The sequence below is a fragment of the Dipodomys spectabilis genome, unplaced genomic scaffold (assembly GCF_019054845.1).
Source record: "Dipodomys spectabilis isolate Male_0828 unplaced genomic scaffold, ASM1905484v1 ptg000504l, whole genome shotgun sequence".
NCBI lineage: Eukaryota > Metazoa > Chordata > Mammalia > Rodentia > Heteromyidae > Dipodomys > Dipodomys spectabilis.
In genome coordinates, this window is record NW_024871181.1 from 1,122,781 (window position 1) to 1,146,057 (window position 23,277).

At 43.7% G+C, this 23,277-nt stretch overlaps 1 protein-coding gene and 1 non-coding gene across 5 annotated transcripts in view; both read left to right on the forward strand.

The window, feature by feature from the left end:
* The window catches only part of Prdm2 (PR/SET domain 2), a 99,616-nt gene that overhangs the window by 42,872 nt on the left and 33,467 nt on the right, over window positions 1-23,277 (forward strand). For all 4 annotated transcript variants that reach the window (XM_042669670.1, XM_042669673.1, XM_042669671.1 and 1 more), the window contains one exon: window positions 1,145-1,271. In XM_042669670.1, coding sequence (XP_042525604.1) covers window positions 1,145-1,271 — 127 coding nt within the window. The remainder of the gene's footprint in view (window positions 1-1,144; window positions 1,272-23,277) is intronic.
* Window positions 15,321-15,424, forward strand: LOC122099186. Its single transcript, XR_006145864.1, has one exon. It is a non-coding gene; the product is annotated as a small nucleolar RNA U13 (small nucleolar RNA).

Here is a 23,277-nt window from a genome sequence, read left to right on the forward strand (position 1 = left end):
GAAATCTTACATGTAGAACTCTGCATCCTGTCAGGAGGGACACTCGGTGCTCTCATTACACAGATAGAATTTTCCCCCTTGTAATTAATGAAATTTAGTGGTGAGATATTTCTAGACTACACAATATTCTTGTTCCACTCCAGACTTCCACTTGCTAGTCTGAGCATCCATTGGTGAGTCTTGTCCCAATCAGTTTTCTGATGATGATTGCCAAGTAATGGATTTCGAATTCTCATTCCTTTTCATTGGTTCCTTGATATCTACTTGAAGGAAAGGCCTTTCTCTTTTATCACTTGTTCATTCATTTACCTTAGGGTCGGGGTGGACTCCTGGACTCCGGTTCTGCGGGTTTTAGATCGTCTCTTGCATCTTTTGGGAAAGAGGAGTCCCCGAGAGAAAGAAACCAGTAAGCCGGTCCCCTCATTTCTGTGCAGGGACCAGCCCAGCCTTTCTCTTCACAATCTCTTCTTCGGAGTCTCCCGGGGGTGGTCGCGTGATAGTGCCGATTCCCACCCCGCCAGCTGTAGGAGCATAGCAACTGGCTGGTATTCAGACATTTTCCTGAGGACCAAAAGTTGTGATGTGGGGTCCTGCAGTCTTGGCGCGGACTGACCGAAGCGGGCTGGCGGCCTCGCGAAGGGCTTCCCTGAACGCCCCTGGGTGTCCGTCACCGCGCCTCTTTTTGTGGCGGTGGCTTGAGAGCTGGGTCAGATCCTGTGGGGACGTGGAAGTACCTGGCACGCAGTCTAGAATAAGCGCTAGTACGCTGCTGGCTTGCGGCTCTGACTCGCTGCCGGGCCCACCCTGGGCCCAGGAGCCTCCCTGCGCGTGACCGCGAGCACCCCTCCCGCCCTGCGCGCCCACTAGGCCTTCCAGCTGGCCCCTCCTCCCTCCCCGCGCGCGCCCACGAGCCCTTCCTTCCAGCCAACATCTCCTGCGCGCGTCCGCGAGCCCCTCCTCCCATCCCGCGCGCGTCCGTGAGCCCTTCCTCCCAGCCGGCCCCTCCTGCGCGCGTCCGGCGGCGGCGCCCGCCCGACAGCTGTTTGCCACCGGCGCGCCGCTCCCGCTCGCCGCGGTGCCGCCCCGCCTCCGCCAACAACCGCCTCTCTGATTGGACCCGTGCTTGTCTCGTCTTTCTCCACAGCCAATCGCGCCGGGCGAGGAGCTCCTGGTCTGGTACAATGGGGAAGACAACCCCGAGATAGCAGCTGCGATTGAGGAAGAGCGAGCCAGCGCCCGGAGCAAGCGGAGCTCCCCGAAGAGCCGGAAAGGTAGGACCCTGGGCCGGCGCCCGCTGCGCCCGGCCCCGCGCCGACCCCTCCAGCCGCCGTCCGGGCGGCGGGCCTGGCGCGGCGCCCGCGGCGCCTTGGTGACCTTTTTGGTCCCCGCCCGGCCCGGCCGGCCCGGCCCGGCCCGCTGCTGAATCACCGCAGTGTCGGGCGCTCGGGCTTCGTGTGAACTTGTGTGGGAGCGCCCGCGCGGCAGAGAGCGCGCTGCGGCCTGCAGCCGGCCCAGTCGGGCCGGGCCCGACCCGGCCTGGGATCGTCTCGGGGTCGGCGTCGGCGTCGGCGTCGGGCGGCCGGCGCCCTCGGGCCCCGCTGACAGCTCGCCGCGGAGGACGCGGACCGGGATGGGCCGCAGCGAACCGAGACCGAGAACGGACCGAGGGAGACGGGGCCCCGGTGGTGGTGGTGGGGGGAGGTCCCGGACATAGGGCTGGGGCCCGGGGGCGTTTGGGCCCCGGCCACTGTCATTTTGACTTGGTCTTGGTGTTTTCTCATCTCTAATGGTCTTGAACAGGAGGCAGAGTGTAGTTGCACTTACAAAGGGAGGGCATAATTTGTGGGTAGGAAAATAGTTTGCTTGGCTGTATCATATTTCCAGCTGGCATGCTGATACGTCGTTGGAATTCTTTTTATATAGAATTTTAATACGGATTTGGGTATCTTTTATAGAGCCCCACTTGGAATATACCGAGGCGCTCGACATGATTGTTTTTTAGACTAGGTACGTTAGTTTTTTGTTGCCCTCCTAAGGTCATAAGTACATTTTTGTAATATCCAGAAAATTACCTAGTATACTGTGTCAGATTGTAAATAAAATCATAAAGGAAACAGTCTTGAAATTTGTGAAGCAGTATTTAAAGTGCACACAAGAAGTCCATTTTGATTTTTCAGTGACATGTTCTTTGTATCTCACAGAATGATGCAAGTAGAGATTCATCCAAGAAAGGATTGGTGGGCCTTGTGGTCACTAACTTCTGAGTTTATTGAAGTTCATACAGTTGCTGCGTTTGGTTATTCAACACTGATTCTGTATTGGGTGATCATAGTCTAGAAAATTCCAGGTCTTTTTATTTTAAAACTGTTCCAGCTGTATTTGGGGATTCGGTTGCTTTTTGCAAGCTCTTCATGTGACTTGTTCTTTTATTTAGACTGCGTTTTGTGTATAATACATGCTTGCAGCTTTTCCAGGTAAGTTGTGATTTGTAGTAGCTGAAGACTGGGGGCTTTTTGCTGTACCCACTGCACATTAACACAGCCATTTATTTAAGGGTGTTTGTAGCTCAGTAGACTCACATTAAGGCTTTTTCTCTGCTTGGCATACTTGGGTGTGCATGTTTAGATGCTGTTTCCTTCTTTTGTTCTTTTGCATTTATCCCTAGTTTATTATAGGTAGATGTGGAGAAAAACCTGAAAATGTTTATTAGTGATACATGAACTTATGCATTTATGCCTACATTGCTGGATTATTGGATTGAAATTTAATATTTCTTACTCACTTTTTTTTAGCCTACTCTGGGCAGTATACAACCCATTGAGTCATCGATTTTAATTAAGAGACCTGACTGAATCTCAGGCTCAGAACACACAGCCAGCCTGTTTGGGACACTTTACTGTCTGCTCTCTTGTGACCTAAAGTTTAGAGAGTTTAAAGTTATGAATTAAAATGCGTGTATGTGCATGTCCTCTGGGATTTGAACTTGGGGCCTGGGTACTGTCCCTGAGCTTTTGCTCAAGGCTAGCACCCTACCACTTGAGTCATAGCTCCACTTCCAGCTATTTTTGGTAATTTATTGGAGATAAAAGTCTCCCAGACTTTCCTGCCTGGGTTTGCTTTGAACTGTGATCCTCAAATCTCAGCCTCTTGAGTAGCAAGGATTACAGACACGAGCCACTGGTGCCGGGGATTTTTTTCCCCACCCAATTTTTAGATTGAATACTCTGAAAGCTGAAGTATGGCTTGCAAAGACCTGAAAGGGAAACTTTTTATATTAATTTGCTACTATCTAGGTCTTATGTGTGATCTCACACATTTAAATAATACCTTTTCTGGCAGTGATGTCAGAGAAAATCAACATAAATTTCCCTCAGAGGCGGGTTAACTTTCATTTTTCTGAAATCCACAGATGTTGAAGAAATAGAGCTGACAGCTTGGCATTGGGTCTACCCTCATGTTGGGGGTGGGGAGGGCGGGGAGAGGAAAAAAAAAAGGGCGGAATTTTTCATAATTCTGGATCTTGTCTCCTTTGCCTGACAGCAGTGGTGTCTACAGCTGTGCATTGAATATGGGGCTTTTCAGAATTCATCAGCTTGTACTGCCTATTTAGACAGTGGGGAAAAAAACCCTAATCCTTTATGTAGAACAAACTAACTCCTTCTCTCTTTCTTCTTTCCTCTCCTTCCCCTCCCTTTCCCTCTTCTTTTCCTTTCTCACCCCTCCTCCCCCTGCCTGTCTATCTCTGTCTGACTGTCTCTCATTAACTCAAACTAATGTTTATGAAGCCTCTGCTGTGTGTCAGGCTTTCTGCTGGGTTGTGCAGTGTGCACAAAATCAGCAGTAATTCTTCTCCTGGAGTCTGCACTTGCAATCCAGGCTGGCAAAGGAACACACAGTATTGGTAAGTTGCAGATCAGCACCAGGGCAGGTAGTAGGCTCTCAATGTATTTGCTGATCAGCAAACAAAGAAGAACACCATGCTGTGAGAACACAGGTTATATTGTCTCTGACCAAAGAGCATGCCATTTTGCCATGGGCCAGAGCTGCATAAACTGTACATACACTAGACATTTTTAACTAGGATTTTTTTTTGACTCTCTGCTTTGTATTTGTATTTAGCTTTTTTTTTTTAATATGTCTGACTAGTTCTGTACGATTGAATCTCGGAAGGGACATTGAAACCTTTCTGGTAGACAGGAAGAGAAGGCTTCAGTGTTTGATGTTTCTGAGTATTTGGATATGAACCATAGGAAGATTATATTCTCTGAAGTAACATTGGAAAGACCACATATAGAAGTGTTAGTCAGCTGCTGGATCTCTGATCCCTTTTGGGGACTGTAAGAACTGAGAGATGAAATTTGCTCTTCTGTGTATTTGGGGATGCTGAGGTTGTAACCCAGAGCCTGTGTATGCTGGGCAGGCATGATGGAACATTGCACTGCACCACATTCTAGTGACCACTCTTCCCCAGCCGCAGCCTTATCCAAAGTCCTTTTAACTAAGAAGCAACAGATGCTTTTTGCAAGGGGCTTGGAAGGAATGAGGAACAGCCACAGTTTTCTACCAGGACTTGGGGCAAGCCAAGTCACTGAGATGCAGTTCCCCAGCTTTAAAAACATGCCATAGTAGCAGTGCTAATGTCATTGCTATTGAGAATGAGCAAGCAAGATAATGGAAGGAAAGAAGTTTGTGAAATGTAGGCTGCTCTTGCTAACTACAGGTGCCATACCTCAGGCTGGCTGCAACATTTGTGTTGTGTGTACATGTGTATTTGGTGGAGAATCTCTTGAGCCTGTGATAAGTCAGTGACTCCTTTAAGCAGTAGGTACTTATGGACACTTGGGTTAACTCAACAGGAGCGTCAAGTCTCTTGCTTTCCCTGGTCCTCTCTCTGCCCAGCGCTATGGCTCTCTGCTGATTTGCCCTTATTGGAGACCTACTTGTAACCTACTGACCTTACTAGTCCAGCAAATTAAGAGAGGCCCTTTTTTTTTTGGGTCCGGTTGTGGGGCCTGAACTCTGGGCCTGGGTGCCTCAGCTCTTCAGCTCAAGGCTAGCGCTCTACCACTTGAGCCACAGCGCCACTTCTGGCTTTTTTCTTTTTGCTTATGTGGTGCTGAGGAATTGAACCCAGGGCCTCATGCATGCAAGGCAAGCGCTCTACCACTGAGCCACCTTCCCAGCCCTCTCAATTTTTTTATCAAACCTAAAGTATCTGAAAATACCAACTTGTTTACATTTTTAGGTGACTTCTGCTATAGAACCTTACAACAGATTGTTCAAATGACAAAACTTGGTGTAGCACAAAACGCTCAAGTGTTTGAAATCTCCAAAGGTGCTGAAGAACTCAAACTGGGTCAGGGAGGAGGAAAAAAGTGTTAGCCTTTCTTCTTTCACTGCATGGGCTGCCTAAGTTGCTGTGTTTTTGAGGCGGGAAAAGGCATTCTTGTTTGGGCTGGCCACAGGGCTTTGTTTAGAAAAAGTGGTGAGATGAGAATGCTCAGAGGAGCAAAGGGCTGTGAGCATATCAGAGAAGTTGCAAGCACCTAGAGGGGCCTCTTCAACAAATTTTCCTCTTTTGTCAAATGTTCCTCTGGGTGATGGAGACACAGCAGAGAACCAAGTGATCTTCTGCAGTTGAGGGGACTCCAGGCTGTGAGCAAGGCACACCTCATAATACCAGCAGTGTGGGAGGGAAGGGGTAGGGGAGAGCAGAATGGGGAGCTAGTAGCTTTCCTGAGGCTGTGGCATAAATGACACAGGAGGTTCTATTAGTATTTCTATGGCTATAGAAACCCATTTGAGAGAGAGAAAGAGAGAGAGAGAGTGTGTGTGTGTGTGTGTGTGTGTGTGTATTTTTTTTTGCTGGTCCTGGGGCTTGAACTCAGGGCCTGGGCACTAACTCTTGAGTTTCTTTGTGTTCAAGGCTAGCTCTCTACCACTTGAGCCACAGCACTCCTTCTGGCTTTTCAGAGTAGTTTATTGGAGAGATAATAGTCTCATGGACTTCTGCCCAGGCTGGCATTGAACCGCAATCCTCAGATCTCAAGCCTCCTGAATGTCTAGGATTACAGGTATGAGCCACTGGTGCCTGGCTCCACTTGAGTATTTTTTGAGTTATGAAACTGAGTTCTGCCAGTGGCTGAATTGGCCTTCTTTCTGCTGTCATCCCATCAATGGCTGGGTTGCTAGGGGAGATTGGCATCATTAGACACCTTTGGTGTCATCAGAGCCAGATGACAGTGGCTCTTGATGGGTGTTCCTTGGAAGAGGAGTTGGGCTGTTATGAGCTCAGAGGGAAGTGTTGAGGAGGAGGACTTGAGAGAGCATGAGGATAGGAAGAAGGGAAGAGTAATCCATGTTTACTCCCTGAGAGAGAATGAGAGGTCACAGGAAACTGTTGGAGAACAGGTGGGAAGCAGATGTGGACTGATGATGTGATAGAACCTCCTAGATATGCACAGATCTGCTCCCTGGAGACCACCCATAAACACCTGTTAACCCTGGCTAGAGGGGTGCTCTCTCCAAGCTAGGACAAGGACTTGTCTAGGATCTCTCTTGAACCCAGGTGGCTGGTGCTATTTCTCATAGGTGATTTGCTGTGTTTTGAGCACTTGCACATGCAATGGCAGTGCTAGGGTAAGGAAGGTTGCTTCAGCTTGCAGTGAATAGAGAGAATGCATTTAATAAATGAGAACAGGTAGGTTTCTGTAAAGTGTTGTCTTGACCCTCAGTAGCATCTGACTGCTCTGTTGCATGTTCCTTGCCCAAAGCTGAGAGAGGCCTGATTGTGGTGCCCAGGAATTATGGCAGACAGGCCTGTACCTTCTGGGCCCTGGTAGACACTTGATTGTACTTCTTGTTTATAGGTGCAGGGCAAGGCATGGCGCAGTTAGAGAGGACTTGCTTGCACTATGACTTACAAGCCATAAAGCGGAGACCAAATAGAACCCAGGTGGTCTGCGTCCTGTATGGTGGGTCTTGCTGGAGCTGCCTGTGCAGTAGTTTTCACTGCCTTCCTGCTGAGGGGGGCCCAGGCTGAGTCTTGACTGTCTGATCTCTGGTAGCTTTTGCCAGGGCAGCTCTATTGACACTGTGGTGGCTGTTGTTAAAAACTCAGTACAGTTTTGATTGTTTTATGGATTTCTAACTCTTTGACTGTCACTGAATTGCTACTCATTTAGGCTAAAATATTGGTCAGTACTTTTTTTTATGACTTTGATTCTTAGTTATATGTAACTTCATTTACAGGGAAATTATGTGAATTAGCTAAATTTTTTTTCCAAAAATATCTTGGAAAAATTTCAACTATAGCTGGGCACTGGTGGCTCAAGCTTGTAATTCTAGCTACTCAGGAGACTGAGATCTGAGGACCGCGGTTCAAAGCCAGCCCAGGCAGGAAAGTCCATGAGATTCTTACCTCCAATTAACCACCAGAAAACTGGAAGTGGCACTGTGGCTCAAGTGGTAGAGCTCTAGCCTTGAGCTGAAGAGCTCAGGGACAGTGCCCAAGCCCAGAATTCAAGCCCCATAACCGACCCCTCCCCCCCCCCCCCCCAAAAAAAAAATCAACTAGCGTGAGTGAATCTTCAATGTTCTTATATAATGCTATTATGAAGTTTCAGATGACATTTGAGTATTAAGAGCATTATGATCTGCCTATTGTTAGCTGATAGTTTGTTTCTGTACTTACAGTAAATGAAAGTTAAAACCTGCTTATTGAAGGATTATGTTTTCTAAAAAGGTTTTAAAAATTAATTTGAAGTAGCTGATTTTTTTAGATAGCTGCTTGTGATTTGAAAGTGAAAAGTTCTAGTCTGTTGTTCTTGTCTTAAGTATGAGCACCAGGTTTTTTTCTTGAATTTCAAATTTTTTAAGTTATTTCTAGAAGTTGGGCAGCTTCTCATTCCAGTTACTGTTAGGGTATATGACTTTTTGCTCCTAGGAGCATGGCAGGGAGGTGTCATGTATTTGAAGTTGCTGCTGAGAGGCAATGTGGGTTGGCTAAGCAGCCCCTGAGCACCACTTTGGAGGACAAACAGTTGGAGCTTCCCAGTGAACTAGGTTGCAGTTTCACATTGTCCAGCGTGGTGCTCTGCTGGCAGGCAGGTTACCAGTTCATAGTCATCTTTCTTCCTTCCTTCCTTCCTTCCTTCCTTCCTTCCTTCCTTCCTTCCTTCCTTCCTTCCTTCCTTCCTTCCTTCCTTCCTTCCTTCCTTCCTGTCTTTCTTTCTTTCTTTCTTTCTTTCTTTCTTTCTTTCTTTCTTTCTTTCTTTCTTTCTTTCTTTCTTTTTCTTTTTTTCTTTCTTTCCTTCTTTCTTTTCTTTCTTTCTTTCTTTCCTTCCTTCCTTCCTTCCTTTCTTTCTTTCTTTCCTTCTTCTTTCTTTCTTTCTCTTTCTTTCTTTCTTTCTTTCTTTCTTTCTTTCTTCTTTCTTTCTTTCTTTCTTTCTTTCTTTCTTTCTTTCTTTCTTTCTTTCTTTCTTTCTTTCTTTCTTTCTTTCTTTTTTTGGTTGGTTGTGGGGCTTGAACTCTGGGTCTTGGCGCTGTCCCTCAACCCTTCAGCTCAAGGATAGCGCTGCACCACTTGAGCCACAATGCCACTTCCAGTTTTCTGAGTGATTTATTGGAGATAATAGTCTCATGGACTTGCCAGTCCGGGTAGGTTTATCTCCAATAAACCACTCAGAAAACCCAAGTGGCACTGTGGCTCAAGTGCTAACCTTGAGCTGGAGAGCTGAGGGACAGCGCCCAGTCCCAAAGTTCAAGCCATGATCCTCATATCTCAGCCTCCTGAGTACCTGGATTATAGGTGTGAGCCACCAGTGCCGGCTCCCAGTTCATATTCATACTGCCAAGATGAGAAGCGAGAGCCATTTCAAAATATTACTGTGGTTACTCTTAAGCAAAAACAGAAAGTAGCTGTTGGTCTGTTTATCACTCAGATTAAACCAGTTTCATAACATTGCAACTGTTCTTGGTTGAATTCATTTATTAAGCTGTATCTGCTATGGACACATCTAATGATTTAACATTTAACTCAACTGCTTGTTGTGTCACTACTCTTGTGACAATGATGCTAGCTTGCTTGGACTGGCCTAGAATCTGGGTTCTCCTGATCACCATGTCCTATCTGTGTTTTTCAGATTTCTTACATAGTTTTTGTTTCACACTTTTCTCTAGAAATTTAACAGGAGAAGGTAAACAGTTCAAACTTGAAGCACATGTTCTACACCAGAGACTTTCGCCTATAATCCTAGCTACTCAGGAGTCTTGAGACCTGGAAGATCTATGTTAAAAGCTGTGTGGGGCAGTAAAGTCCATGGGACTCCATCACCAGTTAAACAGAAAAAAAACATGCCAGACTAGAGGCATAGTTCATGTGGTAAGAGTACCAGCCATAGCATGTAAACAGAACCAGAGCATAAAGGCTCTGAGTTCAAGTGTGTATACATGCATGCACACATAAATACAAACTTGATGCATATATTATTAAGAGGAATTTGATGGAGTATGAGTAGATTAGAAAAAGGTTCTGAAGCATTGATTGTAGCTGCTTTTTTGTTTCCATGTCTGATCTTGATCCCAGAATTTCCAAACATTTTAGGGGTTTTGTTTTGAAGTCTCATTTTTAGAGCCTGGGCTGGCCTTGATCCAAGGTCTGCTGTCTCAGCCTTCCTAGTGTGGGGATTAGATGGCATATACCACCACACTCAGCTTTGCTGTATTTTTAATGAAAATTTAATCATTAACTGGTAAATGTGTAATTAACTGTTGCATCTTGAAAGTACATTACATTTAGAGGGGTACCAATGGCTTATGCTTGTAATACTAGCTATTTAGGTGGCTGACAACAAGAGGATCAAGGTTCAAAGCCAGCCCAGGCAGAAAAGGTGATGAGACTCCTTTTTCAAAAAGCAATAGTAAAATGCTGTTTTAGAGACTGTTAAAAATAGCTTAGGATGTTGGGGTGTCACATAGCTATAATGACAAGAACTTCTTCATAAGGCCAAGTTCATTTCTGCAGAAAGGTGTGCCATAGGCCAAAATTCTGGCCAGCAAGCACATAGAGCAGGCAGGGTGCTCCCTTTTTATCCCCTAACCCAGCAGACCCTGCCCCTCTGCTCACATTGGCTGAGCTGGGGTTCACAGTCTGGAAAAGGAAACAGCTTAATTAACAGGATATAACTAAAGTTCAAGGAGTTTCTAATAGGATATGTTAATTAAAGTGCTCAGGGAAATGTAATTGACAAGGGCCAAGCCACCTGGCCAAAGCAGGAATCCTTCAGAAAGTTTTCTCAAGACTAACCGAAAAGCAAACTATTTTGATGGAAAAGATGCTTTTCTCACAGAGACATAGTTTAGATGGTAGGGCATCCACCGAACAAGCAAAGCCAAGTGAAGTAAAGCCAGGAGTTCAAACCCAGATAATTTCAGAGGCAAGAGATTTGTTATAATAGTAATAGTATGCTATGTATGATACATAAAAATGCTACACTTTCCAAAAATAGTGATATGTATAATTATTGCTCATCTGATGCTTTAAAAACCTGAAATTTTATGTTTTTGGTTTTTATGTTTTTGGTTTACTGAATGATCAAAGGCCAGTTTCTGCAGCCCAGTAGCTGCAAGGGGTTGTCTATGCTTTGGCTAAAAATAAAAATAACTCTTAGACAAAAATCTCCCTCCTTCCCTTTTTTCCATCTAAGCTATAGTGATAAACAATCTTTTTCTCTTGTGCTTCTAATCTACCTCTTGGTGCAGTCTTTTGTAAGTTTCCTGAAACATCACATGCCCACAAAAATGAAGGCAAACTGGTTTGCTCACCCATGTTTAAGTCTCAAAATGGAATTTATGTGCAATGTTTGAAGTTACAGTATGGTTTAGAATGGACAACAGTACAACTTCTATACTTCTGTTGTTTCTACTGTTGGCTTCTCAGGTTCAGTTTTCCTTCTCTAATCAGTTTGAATTGCAGAAAATGTCTTTCTTGGTCTGTTGCCCATAGTTTTGAGTTTAATCTGTGGGATTACCAGAGCCTGGTTCTTTGTGGGATGAAGTGACCACTGGCTTTAAGCAGAATGTCCAGGGTCTAGCCAGAGGAACAGTGGATGGCTCACTGTTCTCTACCTCTTGCCTTGATTCCTTCTCTTATGGCCCTAAGGGTGGGGAAATCCCAGGTCCAGGTTTGTGCTGCAGACAGCCCGTGGAGTAATGGTCACTGTGCCAAGTCTTCCACATGTGGAAGTTGCCCTGTTTGCTCCCACATGAAGGGGTGTACTTTTGATAGGATTAACTGTGAAGTTGAAGTTTATAGATCCCTTTCACTGACATCCAGATAAGTAAATCAGATTGTGCTTAGTTGCAGTGTTGGTTGTTTTTTGTTTTTTTGAATAAGGGACCTAGGGTTCTGAATTTACTTGCCTGTAACTGCTAAATGAATTATTATAGGGAATATTTTTCTTTGTTTAGGTGGACCATAGACATATTTGATAATATGATCGAATTTGAGCATTAGGCTTAATAAATACCTATTATAGTTCTGATTCTATCAAAACTAAATTTAGCAGATTGAAAATAATATGAATTACTACTGTGTATGCTAAGATAAATTCGTGGTTGCAGTAGAATATAGAAACTGCCAAATGAAAAACAGTGCTTACTTACTGTTTTAGAAAGACTGGGCTGTGAACATCATGTAAATAGTATGTGGAATTGTCTTCCCTTTCATTTTTCTCCGCTGAGTAGAAATACACTACTGTTTCTTGTGCATTGCCTGCAAATTACTCCTGCAAAAGTTGATAGCTTCTTTAAAATTATCTAAAATGTATGTGTGTTTGGTGGAGAGAAAAGGAAAACTGCAGACTCATCCATATCTTGAGTGTACAAAATGTGGAATTTATTATAGTGTGCCAGAAAGCAGTCTTGCAATTAAGAGGCCATTGTCAAATCCCAGTTCTACCATTTTGACTTTGGACAGATTACATCTTTTGGTCATTAGTCTACCTGTCTGCAAAATGGGGTAACACAACCTATCCTGTGGATTTGCTTTGTAGCCCATCAACCATTCTCATGGGAGGCACCAGCAAAATTCTCTCTGTGGTAACAGTCTGTCCTTGAGTTTATCAGCACATTTAGGAAAAGATGAACAGTTTAAATGTTTTCTAACATTTTTATTAAAGTCCATATATTTTGTTTTTGTAATACAGACTTATGTAGATTTGTAAAGTTTTTTTTGGGAGGCTTGTAACTAGTTGCACATCATGGCACTAAAGAATTTCCTACTGTGGCAAAAAAAAGCCAGCAAGAGCAAGAATTGAAGCCTGGAGTTTAATCACACACATTCACACACACCTCGAGTTTAAGTATGCATGTATAAGTGTGTGCTCACGCATGTGCACACGCATGCGTGCATGCACACACACTTTCTTCCCCCTATGCAGAGGCTTGCTTCTCTCTTCAAAGCTGGTTTGTTTTGCTTGTTACCCAAACTAGGACACCTGCGCGTACAAAAGCTGGACAAATGACTCTTGGAATTCAGTTTGTTGATGTGCCAGGTTAGAAGTGAGCATATCTCACCATTGGCTTCTTGCCTGAAAAAGGGGCTTATTTTCTGCTTTACCTTACTTTTATGTGGATCATTCCACACCTAATTCAACGGAAGTGTTATTTTCTTAGGTAGCATCTGACAGCCATGAAAGTAACTGTTTGGAAGCAATTACAGGGGTGTGTGACATATGTCTTTTTAAAAAAAATTTGTATTAAACTTTATTAAGACTGTGAACCCTCAAAGAAGTTCAATGAACTCCAGATGAAACAGACAGTAAAAGTATACAAAACTGAAATACAAGATAAAAACAATAAATAGTAAAAGGTAGCATTTAGTAAAATTCAAAATAGTAGTTATAGCTAGGGAGGACAAAAAAAAGTGTCAAATACATTAGTAAATTCTTTAAGAGAAATAAAGAGTAGGTAAGCCAGACATGGGTGGCTCAGGCCTGTAATCCTAGCTACTCAGGAGGCTGAGATCTGAGGATCGCAGTTCAAAGCCAGCTCGGGCAGGAAAGTCTGTGAAACTCTTATCGCCAGTTAACTACCAGAAAACTGGAAGTGGCACTGTGGCTCAAGTGGTAGAGTGCTCGCATTGAGGTGAAGAGCTCAGGGACAGTGCCCAGGCCATGAGTTCAAGTCCCAGGCCCAGAACAACAATAAGAAAAGTAAACAAGTATTTTTAAGTTGTGTGTGTATAAATTTTTACATGATAAATACCATAATTGTAGAAACTTAATGAACTTCATGCATTCTCCTGTTACTTAATATAAGCATTCCTGGTAACATGACAGATTTCTTTGCCATCTTTCTGGATTTGAAATTAGGGGGAAAAAAATGAAGTGTGAAAGAACTGTTTTTTTGTGTGTGTTTTTTTTAAAGAAGGTATTAAGTTGGCAATACCAGTTTTAGAGAAGCAGCTGTGATGATTTGGGCCACATCTTTATTTAGCATTGTGAGAAGTTGGGACTCCCAGGCAGCACAAGGGTTGGCTTCTTCTATTCCTTAAACAGTGCTTGAGAACCGCACAACCTCCCTAGTCCCAGGCAGCCTTCATCTTTGGCTACATGCGGTCTGGAGAGAGGGTTTAGGTGCCCAATTCTCCCAAGGGTCCTAAAATTAAATGGAAACAGTTGGTTAAAGGTGTAAAATCAGAGGCTTATAGACTTAAAATATGGAAATATAGTTGCAACCGACACTGTTAAAGCATCAGTACGGGTGGGGACGTAAGGAAGGAGTAACAGGATTGTCATTTCTTCTTCCTTTGTCTTTGATGGACTTGTAATATCCAGAGTGTTGTGGGGAGAGGAATCTGGGGGTGGTAAGACAAATGAAACAAATGGCTGACTTAGGAACTGTTAGCAGAAGCAGAATGGCATTGTATTCATAAGAAGTAACATCTGCTGACAATTTATACTTGCAGGCATGGGGATTCTGCAACTTGCGCAGTAAAATCTACAGTAGGTACTGCTTAACATGGATTGCATTATTGAGTTTGTGCCAGACACTGTGCCACTCTTTATGTGCATTGTCTTAACTCCTCAGCGACAGAATCTGGTCAGGTGTGTGCATAGTACCAGAATGGGCCATGGCAGCTTCCTATCTGTCTTGAACCGGAATATTTGTCAGTACTCAGATCCAGGCACAGGGCCATGCAGCAGTTTCATGCCATTTCAGTCCTGCGGGTTTCTGTTGTTGAGGACCTATTTTATTCAGAGTACCACCCTAATACTGGGGGAAGGAATGCAAGAGTAGACTAGTGTTCTCCCCTTGATTGAGGCTAAATCTTTTGTTGTTGTTATTAGTCATGGGGCTTGAACTGGGGCCTGGGCGCTGTCCCTGAGTTCTTTTGCTCAAGGCTAGTGCTCTACCACTTTGAGGTACAGCTCCACTTTGTGTTTTCTGGTGGTTAATTGGAGGTAAGAGTCCCGTGGACTTCACTCCCTGGGCTGGTTTTGCACTGTGATCCTCAGATCTTAGCCTCCTTGAGTAGTTGGAATTACAGGGGTGAGCCACCAGTACCTGGCTGGGGCTGGCTCTTTGAAAATGAAGAGTATGAATTTTCTGAGTTTGAGCATGGGAGACTTCTGGGGACAGGTGAAATAAGGGACTAGATTGAGAGAGATACTTTTCCCTACCTGTGGGCACTCACGTAGGATAAACTCGAATTCTAAAACCCGGTCCTGATAATTGAAGTAATTTTTTTTAAATGTTTTTATTGTTATTATAAAGGTGATGTACAGAGAGGTGACAGGTGAAGAGTACATTTCTTTTTGGAGAGTGTCACCTCTCCCTCTCTGCCTCCCATTATTTTCCTCCTATCCCCACCCACAACTTTTTAAAGTTTTTGTTTATTTTACTTTTTGTAATACTGGGGTTGAACTTAGGGCTGTGAGCCTGCCAGGCATGTGTTCTGCCATCTGTGCTATGCTCTCAAGCATTTTTTAAGTTTTTCTTTAGATCTACTTTTTGTTTTGCAGATGGGATCTTATTTTTGCCTGGGCTGGCCCTGACCATTCTTCCTACCCATTCCACCTGCCTAGTTAGGATTGCAGATGGGAGCTACCACACATGGCTTGTTGGTTGAGATGGGGCCTCCCTAGCCTTAGACTTTTCACTTCTGAGAGTAGCTAAGATTATGGGTATGAGCCACCATGTCTGTCCTGGTCCTTAATTTCAGATAAGGGCATAGCAGCAGGTGTGGAGGGTGCTGCATGGCAGGAGAGAGCTGCCAGAGGGAGGATTAGATTGCCTGGCAAAAAAAGGTGGAACAGATCCTTTTCCAGTTCATAAGCATGATGATGGGGTCTTTACGGGCTTGTGTGGCATGTGCTTCTTTCAAACTTTGTTAAGACGTGGCCATAGTACATATCTGATGTGAAAATAAATTGTACAGAATTGCAGTTGCACCTGAATAGGTGGTAGGGCTTCATGGTAGGGCCAAGAGGTTAGGTCTTTCAATGCTCAGGTGCTTAGAAACTTCTAGCAAAATGAATATACTCAAATGGGTAGTCTTAAGCTAGATGCAAAATAAAAGTAGATAATATTATCATTACGCTCCCCCTTGACTGTGAGCACCTTGACCCTCAGGTTAATACTGACAGATAATTGTTTGGATTTTTATTTACATAGTAGCAGATGTCATGACAGACTTCAGTAAAACAAGAAGATGAATAAGGGTGTGGCTGTTTGGAAGAAGGAGATGTTAGTTTTTTGTTTGAAGTCATGTGATACACACAGAAAAGACTCGGAAGATATACACTAAAGGTTAGCATCACTCAATCAAATGAAGAAACAATTCTGGCTATTTAGTACCAGTTAAGAATATTTTAAATTCCATTTGAATGTGTAATGGTTGTGGATTTGAGAATAGTGGACTTGTGAACAATTGTACAAGAAGGAGGTGGAGGACAGAGAAACAGTTCTGCTGTGGTAGAGGCACAGCTGAGCAGAGACCTTTTCCAGATTGTGCTTTTGTAAAATTGTGTGTTAATCTCAACCAGAAAAATATTTTCAGTTTTCTCATTAATTTTGCTTCTGATGTCATTTTTTTTTTTTTTTGAAAAATAATCTTTTGTTATATTCATCTTAGTACAGTCAGCCAAGAAAGCCCACCTCTAGTGATCACAGCCCTGGGGCTACGGGCCTGCCACCACCCATTCTCTTTGACTCTCCATCTGTGGATGCATTTTACATTGATTTTCTGTTGGTTAATGATGGTGTGATGCTTGCTTCTGTGTGCATTTCTATAAACAATGTTAAAGTATTTTGTGTTTTAAGTTAAATTTTGTCTCAAATTTACTTATACATTTTTATTCCTAAAAATATTTTAAATTGAATTTGGTAGTGAACTCAAGAGATTATAGTGTTATAATGTTATATAATGGTATAGTTCCTGGGCTTTGAAAGGAAAGGACTTTGTTTTCAGGTGGGAACGGGTTGGTTCTTGATCTCCAGGTGGGGCTATCAGGCACTCAGAGTGCATGCCTCTGCCTTGGGTCCTTAAACCCCCCCTTCCCCCCGCCCCCCACTACACCCCCCTAATGTGGCCTGGAGGGACTGACACAGATAAAGCCTACAAAAAAACCATGAGCAGAAATTAAATTATAAAATAGAACAGGTTAGCAGCATGTTTAAGTATTAGTGACAATTAAGTCTTTGAGATTTCAAAGAATGTAGGAAACCTTAAGTTTGTTAAAGTGTATTTGGGGAGCCACTATAAAGTCTTTTTTTTTTTAAAGAAAAATTAAAAGCATGACTCCCTTCAGATGTGACTGTTGCCAACTCCTACCAGCCTGCCCTTTGGAAGAGTGAGGGAGCCCACAGCCAGGCTCCTCGACCACCCCCTGGTAGGGAGCAGCTATGTCAGGAATTTACTGCAATCTGCAGAACTTTTCCATTGTTTCTGTTGGAAGCAAAGTCTCCAGCCCTGTTTTAATACCACAAGCAACTTAAAACCAAGGAGACTTTATTTTTATAATTCACCTCCAGGATTACAGACAGCACTACTCTTGGTAAGTTTAACTACAGGAAAAGATGTATGATTTTGCCAAGGGAGCTTAGCAGAATTTTCTTACCGCCAGGTGAACGTCAGAGTTGTTTTAAGTGAAAAACATCACACAACATGCAGCATCTCCCAGCTTGGACCAACAGGGCCCCACCCTGGCGCCCTTGATCTCCCTTTGGACACTAGTTACCCTATTGCCACATCCCCTGTGTGACCCTGTTGACTTCTCCCAAAGCCCTTTGGATGCAGACATTGAACTAGATAGAGCCTTGGTTCCTGCACACCTACCACATGTAAAACGATGCTGCAGTCCAACCCCTGCCCACCCATTGACTGGTTCTTATAAAGCATCAACTGACCATTTTTAATGCCACATCAATTCTCCTCCTTACCAACATATTCAAATGGGGATTTCAGCTTTTTAAAACAAAAGGGATCATTTAGCATAGACGTTAGCTTGTCTTCCTTGTCCTTTTGCAACTCAAACCCTGTAAACCAGATGCCCTGAATGCTAGCGACCTACTGTCATTTCTCTCAGAAATGTGAAAAGATAATATGATGAACTTGAAGCTTTAGTGAATTTATCACGTTTGCCAGAGAGGCAGATGACATTGTTAGGTTGTTTTTTAGGAGTGAAATTACAACCCAGAATGTGTCACTACCAGTCCTACTGGAACACAAAGGTCAGAGTGGTAGATTTGGATGGGAGTTGAAGTCTGTGTCACTGCTGACTGGGTGGGAGGTTTGAGGTGGGTCATGGAATCACATGAAGTCTCAGAGCTGTGTTTATGAGCTTTGGGAAGCTGACCAGGATGATCTTCAAGTCTCCCCTACTCCATGGCCTTCTGTTTCTTTTCTCTCTCACCTCATGATCTCATATCTGTGTGTTCCCTAAGCCTTTCTACCCTTAGTATAGCTGTTTTCGTTCATTAAAGCCTAGTGTGAAAGCATGGTTCCAGCCCTCAGATGGGCCACCAGGGCCCTCCTGCTAAGGGCAGGAAGAAAAGAAAGTTTGTGCCAAGCTTCAGGGCAGCATCACAGGGCTGGGGAGAATTGTAGGAAAGAGAAGATAGGTCGGTATGTCACACTATCAACATAGCAAGGAGAAACCCAGGCACCTAGACTTGGCATTCTGAAGTTGGTAGACTTGCACTGGAATGGTGAGCATGGAAGTCGAGTTGTGGGGAGGAAGGGCTGGGTGGGTGGTGAGGACAGGAAGGAGGTAGTAGGAGCAGGTCACCTTTAGGGAGTTGATTCTGTCCAGGGTTGTCCTGTCCTTCAGTGACCTTCCATGCCACAACTGTGGAACTCTTAATTCGGTCTTGACTGATTTGGAATCAACTGTGAATGTAAATAAGAGGGGAAAGCTCAAGAAAGACTGGTGGCCTGGCTTCTGGGCTCTGGAGTTCAGTTGATTTTTATACTGCTGTTAGCTTATGACTAAGGATACAGCACACCTACACATCTATTATTGAAATTGCTAAATGCATGAGCCTTTACTGCTGTGATGAATTTTTAATGTAACTTGAGCAAACCTTCTGGAATTCTGCATCCTCTTTGCTGCCTGAGCATTTTTTTTAAATGAAACATTATTCTCTAGAATTTCCTTGTATTTGTCTAGTTTATTAGCATAGTAGAACATAGTCCAGACTGGGTTAAATTACTCATGTGCTGCTTTAGGCAGTTTTGATTTTGCAACTCCCAGTGTAAAGCTGACTGTCCATTGTCTAAGGATGTCGAAGCACTGGTATGGCTTTTACTTTACTACAGAGTAAAAGCTCACACACTGAGATTGTTCAGTGCCAGGCAGACCTTTCAGATCAGGCTTCTGGGCTTGACGGATCTTGTTAAAGTCAAAAACTGAAAAGGAAAAAACTGAATTACAATTTGATTGTGTTCCTTTACAAATGCAGTAGAAGTTGTTATATAACTTATTTACAGTTTTATTTATCTGTACTAAGATTTAACTTTGGGGTTGCACACTTTGTAGGCAGGCTCTCTAGCTACCCCTTGAGCCATGCCACAACCCTCATTGCTTTAGTCATTTTCACTTAGGGTCTTGTGTTTTTGCCTGGGACTTGCCAAGACTGTGAACCTCCTACTTATGCCTCTTGTGTAGCTGGGATTATAGATGTGTACTAATATACCTAGCTTGTTTGTTAGTTTAGATGTTTCTTGCTACCTTGTTTGTCAGTGTTGGCCTGCAGCCATATCTTCCTGATCACCTCCTAAGTAGTTGGGATTATAAACCTGAGCCACTGAACTGTGTTCAGTTTTTATGACTTTGTTTTTTGTTTGCCAAGTGAAACAATAGGTGTAAAGTGTGTTCGCTAAAGAATAAAAGTATGCTTATTGCCATTGTTGCTCTTAAGAAATAACTGTAGCAGAAAGAGCACTTCTGGTGTTACTGTCTTTGAGTTTTAATTGTGGCCCCTGAGCTAATGACAGTCAAGGGACCTCAGGCAGGTCACTCTCCTCTCTAGTCCAGGAGTGTTTACTCTGTGAAAGGAGAGGAGGATAAATTGGAACTTTGAGGTCTTCTAACAGAGTGGTCCACAGTAGTATGGGCATCAGATTAAATATGAATGCTGATCCGCCTGAGATTGAATCTGCTTCATTGATCTTGGCATCAGCAGCTAAGTATGCAGGGATTTTGTGTGGAGGTCTTGCTGTGGTAGATAACTGCTGCTTTCCTTCCTTCCCCATTGCCTTTCCTTCTGTACATAACGTCGTTTGTCCTGTCCTTCATGCTGTTCTTTGTTTTCATTGCCATTTCACTTCCTGTGTTTCATTCCTGTATCTTTCTTGTCTAGACCAAGTGGAGCAGCCAGCTGGCAGTAGCGCCATGCAGGACTCTGCAGGACCCCGATGGTAAGTGCACTCGTGTACTTGCCACGTGCCAGCCACTCCTCTTGCCTGGAAGATGGAAACTCACAAGCCCCCATCCCCTTTGGCAGTGTCCTGTCCATTTTTTTTTTCTTTTAATTTGATGACATAGAGTACAAGTATCAGGGAAGACGTTTCCTGATTGAGGAAATGTAGCAGATTCTTCTGTCTGTCCTTGCACTGTTGGGTATCATGACCCTAGGCATAAGTGTGAGCAGGACTCTGGTTCTAACCTGATTAATACTACTGGCTCCTCGGCATTGTGGTATCTCCCACAAAATAGCCAATAGGGCAGACGGTTTTCGGAGTGCCTTCATCTCTGGTGTCTTGAGAGATGGTTCTGGTGGAATGAGACAACTGTTTGATGTGATAGGCAAATCCGGGTTTAGTGAACGAGCCATAGGACCATGATACATAGTTGTCATTGTCTGCCAAAGTACTTTGGTGATAAATCTACCTGTTTCATTCCTTCATTTTTACAAGTGGTTTCTCAGTGTTATTCAGGTGCTCAACTATAATTTTTAATATATATACACGCACTACAGTCTTACATGTCGTCAGTGTTTTCCATCACACAGTATATTGGGCTAACCCGGTAGCTCTTTTTTTTTGGGTCCGGTCGTGGGCCCTGAACTCTGGGCCTGGGCGCTGTCCCTCAGCTCTTCAGCTCAAGGCTAGTGCTCTACCACTTGAGCCACAGCGCCACTTCTGCCTTTTTTCTTTTTGCTTATGTGGTGCCGAGGAATCGAACCCAGGGCCTCAGGCATGCAAGGCAAGCACTCTACCATTGAGCCACCTTCCCAGCACCCTCCCCCCCCCCCCCCCCCCCCGCCCCTTAGCTCTTAACAGGTAGAAATTCTTCCCCAAGGGACATTGGCCATGTCTTGATACGTGGGCATCACATTGGAGGGGGGTAGGGCCACTGTTGATTTGTGGGTTAATACAGCAGTGTTGCATATCATTCTCCGCCCACAACAAAGAATTAATCTATAATAGCCTAATCCAAATTTACATGATGTAGTCAGGATACCTGGATATACTGTAGCTATCTGTGTAGGGTACAAGTGGCTTCTGATCTCTACACAGTGGGTTATACTTCAATGGTCATGACTTTTATGCAAACATCTTTGCTGAGGTAAAAGGGAAACTTCTCATGGATTAGGTTTGGGGAGTCCAAAAAATGGACATTGGTTTGAGCTATGTCTTCTAATATTCTTTTAAGCAGGAAAGAATAAAATGCGCTTTAAAAATAGTTATGTAGTTAACATTTTGTTACTTTTTAGTGAACAGTATTAGTAAAGTTGTTTTTTGCTTCATTGTAATGGAAGCATTCAAATTTCATTTATTCAGTACTGTACTTAAGTGCCAGTGTGATTTTGTTTGCATGTGAAGTGCTAACTCGGTTTTTCACAACAGTGAATTGCAGGAAATCTTTGCATTGTCTCTGTAAGGGACTACATCACAACAAAATTTTACAGCGTGGACTTATAAATCTATAAGATTTATGTTTAGACCATACCTCTCTATTTTAGTTTATCTTAAAATCTCATACACTATAGAATGTAAGTGGCCGGTGAGAAAAGGTCACATTCTTCCATTTGCTTTGGGACATATGGTAGTTCTGATGCCTTAGAAGATTTTTGTGGCTTTTCATTCAGGGAAAAACATCTCAATGTAACTTTTGAATGAAGCATGTCAAGGGCTGGGCCAGGGTGCTTCACAGTTAAGAAAGAAGCGTGGCTTTTCTCAGACAGCAGTGGTGCCAAGAGCATTAGGTTATTCTGTGTAGGCAGATAGTCATTTCTGTTGGCATGTGCGTGGGTGATAACACTGTATTTGGTATCAGTAATCTAATATGGCCTCACACAGGAAGGGCATGTGTCATAGTAGGGACAAGTAAGCTGGTTAACAAGAGACAACCCAGATTTCCCATCAATGCAAGTGGCTCCTTCCACAGCCTCTTTTGCCATCAGATTTAGGCTAAGTGCTGCTAGTTTGGCAAAGGGAGGTTCTCATCTAAACAGATGGATGCCTATCTCCATGCAGGGCCATGAAATAGTCTGTATCCATTGCCCTCCACTGTGCCCCTTCCTGTTTGCACCAGATGTGGCTTTAGTGAAGCGTGTGCTTGTGTACCCAAGCTGTAGTGACTACCTGTGGACAAAAACAGGCTTATTAATAGGAATTACAGGGAAACCTTACATACTGTAGTTTTAGGGTACAGGATGGGACAGAAGCTAACCAAACTAAAAACTTTGTTGTGTGTGTGCTAATATTAGGGCTTGGACTCAGGGCCTAGGCATACTGACCCCTTCCTTTTTCACTCAAGGCTAGTGCTCTGCCACTTGAGGCACAATTCCACTTACAGCTTTCTTTCTTTTCTTTTTTTTTTGGGTTTCTTTTCTTTTTCTTTCTTTTTTTTTGGTCGGTCATGGGACCTGAACTCTGGGCCTGGGTGCTGTCCCTCAGCTCTTCAGCTCAAGGCTAGCGCTCTACCACTTGAGCTACAGCACCACTTCTGGCTTGTTCTGTTTATGTGGTGCTGAGGAATTGAACCCAGGGCCTCATGCATGCAAGGCAAGCACTCTACCACTGAGCCACCTTTCCAGCCCACCCACCCTCCCCCCCCTTTCTCTCTTTCTTTCTCTCTCTCTCTCTCTCTCTCTCTCTCTCTCTCTCTCTTTCTTTCTCTCTTTCTTTTTCTTTCTTTCTTTCTTGTGGTTAATTGGAGATAAGAGTCTCATACACTTTTCCTGTTTTGTCTGGCTTTGAACTGTAATCCTCAGATCTCAGCCTCCTGAGTAGCTACAGATTACAGGCATGAGCCACCAGCATGTGGCTCAGTCCTAATTATTATTTTTTTGATGGTGCTATTTTATGTCATCTGTTTTTGACATGTTCCTCTAATGATTCTCTGTTGTAGAGAATATAATTTTCCATATGTTCCAGGAGTTATAAATGGGTTCTTGTTTTTCATTTTGCTAATGCAGTGATAAAAGTGGCTTGTTTCTAAAAGGGGGACAATTGTGTCAGTAGGGGTCTGTGGAGGAGAGTAGTTAGAGAAAAGGAAGTGTTCCAGGAAAGATGTATGAATCTGCTTACATCTTGAGACAGAGGAACAACAGCTCTTGGAGGGAAAAATATGCCAAAGGCGGAGTAGCAGTTGTGGGTTATGCCTATGCTTTGGAACCTGCCTGTAATGAATTCATGTCCTTACTGCATTCTCTCTGGACCTCAGTTTATTTTCTCAGTTCCTAAAGTATGAAATGACTTGAAATGCTGCAGTTAGTATTTCCTGAACTTCATCCCTCCAACCATTAGTGAAATGCTGAACTGTG